The sequence below is a fragment of the Prionailurus viverrinus genome, chromosome B2 (genome assembly GCF_022837055.1).
Source record: "Prionailurus viverrinus isolate Anna chromosome B2, UM_Priviv_1.0, whole genome shotgun sequence".
Classification (NCBI taxonomy): Eukaryota; Metazoa; Chordata; class Mammalia; order Carnivora; family Felidae; genus Prionailurus; species Prionailurus viverrinus.
The window spans coordinates 110,380,407-110,389,716 of NC_062565.1; the positions used below are offsets into that span (position 1 = coordinate 110,380,407).

Genomic DNA, 9,310 nt, shown 5'->3' on the forward strand with positions numbered 1-9,310 from the left:
AAAGAGGAAGGGAAACATAGTGAACATTTCATGTTACAAATGTCCCTCTCTCCCACAAATTATCTGAAAGTGTTCCAAACGTATTTATAGAATTGATTTTTAAATACTGTTTTTCTTTGTATTCTTTTGCACTGAAAAAGTCATCACAAATTGCTCTTCAATATTGAAATAACAAATATGAATGCTTTTTGTCCACCATTTCATGCAGACTACTGACCCTATCTTGTACTCAATTCTTGTACAACACAAGCCATGTAATAGAAACTATCAGTTCATCAGGGGGTTGTTGCTTCCATCCTCAATGCTCTGCCTATGGACATGGTAGAAAGATGTTATAATTGGGAAATTATATTGGAGGATGGGGAAGGGAGAGCATTAAGTTGATATATCCTGCTGCTTACTCTATCATGTGCAGATTAGAGAAAGGAGAAACGAAAGGTAAGAGATCTGTAGGGAGTCATCGAAGAAATTCAGGTAAGAAAAAATGAGATCCTAGGCTAAGTCAGAAGAAGCAGAAATGGAGATGAAGTCTTGGCAAATGTGATGAAAAGTTAATAAGAAATTTATGTGGTTCTCAGGCCACACACTTATGTGGTTCTCACACACACATTGTTTGTGTGTCAGGGACAATACACAGTACAGGAGAAAGACCAGGTCTGTGGGAGTGAGAGGATTCAAGGAGCAATGAGAAATGACCTTTGAACAGTATATTTTCAAGTATCCTGTGCACTGTTGTGGGAATGTAACCATTGTGGGAAACAGTATGGTGGTTCTTCAAAAAATTAAAAACAGAATTACCATAAGATCCAACAATTCTACTCCTGAGTTTATATCCAAAAGAACCACAAGCAGGGTCTTGGCAAGATACACCTATGTTCATAGCAGCATTTTCACAATAGCTAAAACACAGAAGCAATACAAGTGTCCACTGACAGAACAGATAAACAAAATGTGATGTATACACACAATGAAATATTCTTCAGCCTTAGAAAGAAACTGAAATAAACCAGTTACGAAAAGACAAATGCTGTATGATACCACTTACATGAGTTACCCTAGAATAGTCAAAATTACGAGGACAGAAAGTAGGATGGTGGTTGTTAGGGGCTGTAGGGAAAGGAGAACAGAGAGTTATTAATACCTATGGATTCCGAGTTTTGCAAGAAAAGAGTTCTGGAGATGATGGTATTGGCTGTACAACAACATGTACTTAGTACTACTGAACTGTACACAGAAAAGAGTGAAGATGGTAAATATCATGTTCTGTATTTCACCACAATAAAGAAATTAAGATAAAAAACAACAAAAAAAGTCATCTACAAATATTTATGTGTAAGGTTACTGAGCATAATATTTAGTTGGAATAAAAAGTACAAATGAGCCTAATGGCCAATAATGAGAGTTTATTTAAGCAAAGTTTACACATTATGCTTTAGAGTAAGACTTAGTGCTGGGAAAAATGGCTAAGTGCATGTCGATGGCAAAGCAGATCACAATTCAGTAAGTACAGCATGAACCCAACTTTGTGATGCCTAGTGACATGGCTTAGAACAGAAACATTTGGAAAGACATATACTAATACCCTTTCTCCATACTTTTCCAGATTTTATAAATGATCTGCAATTATCTACAATAATTATACCTTGATTTTATGTTAGAAATTATATATAAAAATGTGAATAAGTCTACACAAAGAAAAATGTGAATTTTAATAAAAATATGAACCAGCCTACATAAAAGAGATATATAAATGTCTAATAAGCATGTGGGAGAAAGTCTCACCTTGCTGGTAATTAAATGCAAATTGAAACAATTACAGATTATTAAACTGAGCGAATTAAAAAGCCAGTTCCCATCAGAGTGCCCTCATCTCCTGCTCTAGTGGCAGTTAATTGTTACAGGCTTCGGAACAACTGTTTACTAATATGACTCCATTTCAAGGTTCCTTAATAAGAGAGAGACTGAGGGAAACTCCTGATATCCAAGGAAGAGTTAAAAAATCGGGCCACAAAAAGGACAAGGATACAGCTCATGCACCACTGAAATTGGGAACTCTACTACAATTAGGACACTATCTGTGTTTCCATAAGTGAACTTCATTTCCCCCTTCATCGCACATTGACTTGCTCTGCAGAGTGGAAATGAGGGCCTCTGGCCCTAGCCAACAAACTGTAGCTCTAGAAACAGAGTTAAATCAGCATATGGGAGGTTCGTTTGGAAATCGCATGTTAGAAACCGGTGAAGTGAAATTTCCAGAAGCAGCAGCTGGGAGAGGCTGCACAGCCCAAACAACAGGTATCAACCACATACAAGATCCTTTACATTTGTAACCTTTGACACAAGTCTTATAACCATCTCAAGGAGATAATTAAGAATACTGATGCATGGGGCACCTGACTGGCTCAGTCGGTAGAATATGCAACCCTTGATCTTAGGGTTGTAAGTTTGAGCCCCACATTGGGTGTATAGATGACTTAAAAATAAAATCTTTAAAAAAAGAATATTGACTCAAAGATATGTATCATAAGAAAAACTGTGTACACACACACACATACATACATATAAATTATAGCACAGCCACCTTACAAGAGTAGCTTAAACTTTGACATTTTTCGCAACACCACTCACCATCAGTAGAGAAGAGCCTGACAAAGGGTGACCAAAGCCTTCTCATGAATACTCTCTGGCTCCCCCATTTTCATATGTGGCTTCACACAACTGCATATGCAAGACTGCAAAGTTGTGTACCTTTAGCAATTTAAATATCTTTAGGAATAATTGACCATATTGCTTCCCCCCAAATATCTCATAGGAAATGGAAAAACGATAAAGTAACACCACATCTGGAGGACAATTATGGCAGCCAAAAGTCTTTTTTACACATTCCTTAAAGAATATACTAAGAAAATTGTTATAAAATACCTGCATGTCAAGAATATTATAAACTAGTAAAAAATTTAAGAAAACATTTCCAACATATTGCCAACCAAGTTAAAGGCCATCTACAAATATTTAGATGTAAGACTATGGAGCATACATGCCCATAATAAATTAAGACAAAAAAGATGTTATAGGGGCGCCTGGGTGGTGCAGTCGGTTAAGCGTCCGAGCTCAGCCAGGTCACGATCTCGCGGTCCGTGAGTTCGAGCCCCGCGTCAGGCTCTGGGCTGATGGCTCGGAGCCTGGAGCCTGTTTCCCATTCTGTGTCTCCCTCTCTCTCTGCCCCTCCCCCGTTCATGCTCTGTCTCTCTCTGTCCCAAAAATAAATAAACGTTGAAAAAAAAAAGAGGTTATAGTATATCTCCCTGTTGAGACAGAAAAGAGATGAAGAGAAAAAAAAGACAGAGACAGAGACAGAAAGACATAGAGACACAGAGACAGAGACAGAGACAGGAATAGGTGTAGCTATAGCTGGGGAAAGGCATTACAAATTTAAAAAGAAAAACTCTGTAAAAGTCTTAACATCTTTCTGGAGGATATATAGAAATGAGATTTCTATGTGCCAACTGAATGGTACTTATATTTTGTTTCAATATATTACAATAATCATAAGCAAAAAAAAAGTTTTTTCATCAAAATGACACCTCTAGGGGTGCCTGGGTGGCTCAGTGGGTTAGGCATCCAACTTCAGCTCAGGTCATGATGTCACAGTTCATGAGTTCAAGCCCTGGATCGGGCTCTGCGCTGATGGTGCTGAGCCTTTTTGAGATTCTCTCTCTTCCTCTCTCTCTGCCCCTGCCCAACTCATGCTGTCTCTGTCTCTCTCAAATAAATAAATAAACTTTAAAAAAATGTATAAAAAGCAAATAATGGCACTTCCAATGTGTCACATACTATTTTAAGGATTTTACATATACTAACATTTAATCTTCATGACTACACTCTAAGGTACGTCATGTGGTTATCCCATTTACAGAGTTTAATAACTTGCCCCAAATCCTCAGCTGGTACCTAGCAGAGCCAGAACTGGAATCCAAGAAGGCTGGCTCCAGTACCTGGGCCTCAGCCACTAGACTATACTGACTCTTTTTATGATTAAACTCATAACACAAGTTATTACTCAGTTCTGGTGAAATTATTAATCTGTTTTGTCATTCTACAACATGAAAATAAATCTTAAAACAATTTATTGAACATTTTTAATTCTATGTTTTCTGCAAAAAACAAAGCAGTGGTATTTTGCCATGGGGAAACTACATGCTTAAAGCCCACCCACTCTGAGTAGATTATTTCCATATTATATTTATAGAGTCTATTTATTTTGCTATTTTGAGAGATTTTTCACTTCTATAACTTTCTAAATCATTATTCCTATGAAGATAAATTATTATATTCTAGAATTGCTTCAAAGAAAGCTTTAAAGGCAGTAAAAATAAAACATTTTCCTTTATATTTGGGGTTTCCATTTCTTGACCATTTTAATATGGTATGGGTTAAAATAAAAGTATTTCACTAATATACAGGGCTTAAGTATCATAAGGCTAAAATCTTATAATCTGAGTTTTTTGTAGTGACATTTTCATTCATCATAGTATTTCATCAATTACTTTTAATAAACATTAATGACTATATCACTCATTTACTTATTTTTAGCTGTAATGAAATAGATACTTTAAAAGAAACTTAATTTGTATGAAAATATAAAACACATAAGATATTTACCATCTAGTATCTAGGTATATCTGGGTAGAGGGAAGTGAATAATCTTTGCATGAGTTTATAAAGTTGATTTAGAAGAAATCTCTGCCTGTCCCTCTGACAAGATTTTTTTGGTAAGAAAACTGTGTTGTAATGAATTGTTGAACCTATGTTAACAAAACAGTTGAAAGAGATGAACAGTCAATACAGAAAAAGACAAAATACCCAAAATAGATTCAACTAAAATTATGGGATATTTTGATGTAGTCTGTTGAAATGTGCTTTCTCATATATATTAATCATTGGTTATTTAACTGTGTCAATCCTAGCACAGAGGCGAGCACCTACCAATGTTCCTAAGAGTTTCATTCATCTTTTCATCAACATTTATTTCTGTGTGTTATTTATTGGGAGGTTGTGTTAGCACTAAGGAAGAATTAGATGGTATAGGCTGAGAAAAAAAGGCTCTGAGGTGATTCAGGGTAGAGCCTCAGTTTAGAAGGAAAGGAAAATGATTCTATTACCTACTCTTGTAGAAAACAACTGTGAGCCTCTGATCTTGGGCTGCATAATTTGAATTACCATTGAATAACTGAACTCATATTTGTTGACATATTATTCCTATTCATGATATTGAAATCCTGTAACTGTTTGCATAAAAAAAGTATTCACACATATTGAAAATGTCATGTACTATATTCTTTCTTGATGGCATCATCTCCTAAATATTCTATGCTTTGGTCTACTTTCTAAAATTTCTTTATAAAAACATAATTCATTATTTTTCCCCATATTTTTGTCACTATGGTATTCCTTCTCCTTTCTCTCTATATGACCTGGGCTTGTTCACAGCATGGCAATACAAGAGTAAGTATTCCAACAGGAACTATGAAGAAGCTTTATGAGACTTTATGACATGGTCATGGGAGTCACATAGTGTCACTTCAACCATAGTCACAGACCTATCCAGATTCAAGGAGAAATAATGTAGATCCCTCCTCCCCAATCATGGTCAGAATATCAGTATCACTCCATGGGAAGGGCTTGTGTGATAGGATATAATATAACATCACAGTATAACAAAATATAATACCACATCTCATCACAATATAGTGCATTATAATATAACATATGATAGATAACATAATATGTGGCCATTTGGAGAAAATACAGTCTGCAAAAGTTCACTCTCCAGCCATAGTTTACATCCCTCCTACATGATAAAAATATTCATCCCTTCTCCAACACCTACAAATACCATCTCATTACAATAAGCTCAAAATCCAGGAAATTGTCAATTAAATCAGATTGAAGTATGAATGATGCTCAGATATAGTTCCTCAGGTATATCTCTTTGAGTACATTCCACTCAATTAATGATTTTTGAAATAAAGAGACAAATTTAAGGCAAAAGATAATCATTATGCACACTTCCAGTCAAAAAGGAGTTAATGGTCCATACCAACTCTGAAATTCAGCCTGCACATATTACCAGTTCCCTGAGTGGAGCTCAGTCCTACTTCCTGGGAGTTATTTACTGTGGCTCTTGGCCTTGCCATCAAGGCCCTGTATTTACTGTTTCTTTTCAATAAAATTTAGCCTAAATGTACAGTTGAATACAGTTTTAAGTCTTTTTCCTGCCCATGGAAATTAAGGAACTCAAAGCCCTTGTTCCCTTTTGTATTGTCCCTGTTCCTTTAGTCTAAGTTGGTATAATTCTTAAAAAAAAAAAAAAAATCATAGGCTTTTTTGTGTCAGTTTGTAATGCACTCCATTATACCACTCACATATCTCTTTGAAGTAAATAATTTCATCCTGTGATCTCTGTGAGCCTGCAGGAGGAACAACACCCCTAACACTCTCAGAAGCCCTAATGTTTACCAGAAAGGGTGTTCAAACTGTGTCCTTAAGACACTTATAGGATCTTTTGAGTATTTGAAGGGATCTATGAGATAATATCTCAAAGATTTTTGAGGTCTTCACAAGGGCTTTGTGTTGGGCTTGAATATGATTTCTGACCAGAAGCCATTTCTTAATTTTGGAATCATTTGCTATCAGAAGATGCTGAGAAAAAGAAACCAATTTAATTTTTTTAATTTAAAAGACTTGACTTGCTTATATTAAATCATTTGTTTCTTATATTTTCTCTCCATCTAGCTTTTGATTATAGGCAGCACGGAGACAGATGATACTTTCAATATACATCTATTCTACTATGATATTCTCATTTATGTCAATTTCTACAGTATCCTTTCTTTGATTAAATAGACTTCCAAAAATGATCCCTCTTTTCCATTTCATTGATTTTTTTGAAAGCACACCTTGTTGGTTATTGAGTACGCCTAATTTTTCTGATGAATGCTTATTTATTGATAACTATTTTATTTTTAATTTGCTATTGCATATATTTGTTATTTTTCTAATTGATTACATTCTTTACCTTTGAGCATTTACAGTTATAAAACTTCAACTGAGAATCAGTTTGGTCACGTTCATTATTATTTATTTTTAAATAGTTTGTAAATAGTGTTTTTTAAATTTATTTAAAAAAATTTTCCTAGCAGTGCTCCATCAACGGATGAATGGATAAAGAAACTGTGGTTTATATACACAATGGAATACTACTTGGCAATGAGAAAGAATGAAATATGGCCTTTTGTAGCAACATGGATGGAACTGGAGAGTGTTATGCTAAGTGAAATAAGACATACAGTGAAAGACAGATACCATATGTTTTCACTCTTATGTGGATCCTGAGAAACTTAACAGAAGACCATGGGGGAGGGGAAGGAAAAAAAAAGTTAGGGAGGGAGCCAAATCATAAGAGACTCCTAAAAACTGAGAATAAACTGAGGGTCGATGGGGGTGGGAGGGAGGGGAAAGTGGGTGATGAGCATTGAGGAGGGCACCTGTTGGGGTGAACACTGGGTGTTGTACGGAAACCAACTTGACAATAAATTTCATTTAAAAAATTTAAATTAAATAAAATAAATAAATAAATAAATAAATAATTTTTTTAATGTTCAGTTATTTTTAAGAGTGACAGAGAGACAAAGAGAAAGTGGGGGAGGGGTAGAGAGAGACAGGGGGAGACACAGAGTCCAAAGCAGGCTCCAGGCTCTGAGCTGTCAGCACAGAACCCGACGCGGGGCTCGAACTCACAAACCTGCGAGATCATGACCTGAGCTGAAGTCAGAGGCTTAACCAACTGAGCCACCCAGGCGCCCCTGTAAATAATGTTTTTAACTTTTAAATTGCCAATGGCATGTTTGACCTTTTTTTTTCCTCAACCAAGAGGTCTCACATGTTTATTACTGAGCCAACCTATAGGTGCAGAAACATCATAACAGAGAAAAGTCAATTTCCTGATAAAACAGATCTACTGGTCAGGCAGTAAGGATGTGGTGGTGTAGAAACACATGACTTTCAGGCAGCATAAACGTGTGCCATCTCATGTTCGATCCCTTACAGACCCAGCTTCGTTCTTCTCCAAAGCCGCCTCTTGGAGTTGTATCGGATTTTATTACCAGTTTTCATCTGAATCCACCGGGTAATGGGACGATTCTGCTTTTGTTTCTTGGCCAGGAATCGCTTGATCTTGAAAGACTTGTGAGAAGACATGGTGAGAAACGGTCAGCCACACACACCACGATGGCAGAGAAGAGCAAAGACTGAACTTTTATTTATTTATTTGAGTATAGTTGACACACAATATTGCAGTTTCAATGATCGACTTAGTGATTTGTCAGGTTTGCACATTATGCTCTGTTCACCTCAAGTGTAGCTACATCTGCCACCTTACACTGCTATTAACAGTATCACTGACTGGATTCCTTATACTCTGCCTTTTATTTCCATGAATTATTCATTCCATAACTGAAAGCCTGTATCTCCCTCTCCCTTACTTGTTTTGCCCAACATGTTACTCCTCTTCCTTCTGGCAACCACAGTTTGTTCTCTATATTAATAGATCTGATTCTGCTTTTTGTTTATTCATTTTTTTTTAGATTCCACTCATAAGTGAAATAATATGGTATTTGTCTTTTTATGTCTCACTTATTTCACTTAGCATAATACCCTTTAGGTCCATCCACATTGTCTCAAATGACACAATGTCATCCTTTTATGGCTGCATAATACTCCATTGTGTATATATGTATACATGTCACATTTTCTTTATCCATTCATGTATTGATGGACATGTAGGTTACTTCTATATCTTGGCTACTGTAAATAATGCTGCAAAAAACATAGGGGTACATATATATTTTCAAATTAGTGTTTTCATTTTCTTTGGGTAAATACCCAGTAGTGGAATTATTAAATTATATGTTATTTCTACTTTTATTTTTTGAGGAAGCTCCATACTGTTTTCCACTGTGGCTGCACCAATTCACCTTCCTACCAACAGTGCATGAGGGCTCCCTTTTCTCCACATCCTCATCAACACTTGTTATTTCCTGTCATTTTGATTTTAGCTTTCTAATTGGTGTAAGATAATATATCATTGTTGTTTTGATTTGCATTTTCCTGATGATTAGTGATGTTGAGCATCTTTTCATGTGTCTATTGGCCATCTATATGTCTTCCTTGGGAAAATGTCTATTCAGGTCCTCTGCCCATTTTTTAATTGGATTGTTAGTTTTTTGGTGTTGAGTTGTATAAGTTCTTT

The 9,310-nt window shown here is 35.8% G+C and overlaps 1 protein-coding gene across 1 annotated transcript; it reads right to left on the reverse strand.

Annotated features, from left to right (window-relative positions):
- Positions 1 to 252: 252 nt before the first annotated feature.
- LOC125166333 (60S ribosomal protein L39-like) lies at positions 253 to 8,259 on the reverse strand. Its single transcript, XM_047860211.1, has 2 exons — positions 8,056 to 8,259; positions 253 to 264 (listed from the first exon to the last, which is right to left on the reverse strand). Exon 1 carries the CDS (start codon positions 8,257 to 8,259, stop codon positions 8,104 to 8,106), a length of 156 nt encoding a protein of 51 aa, XP_047716167.1. The 3' UTR covers positions 253 to 264; positions 8,056 to 8,103.
- Positions 8,260 to 9,310: the final 1,051 nt, after the last annotated feature.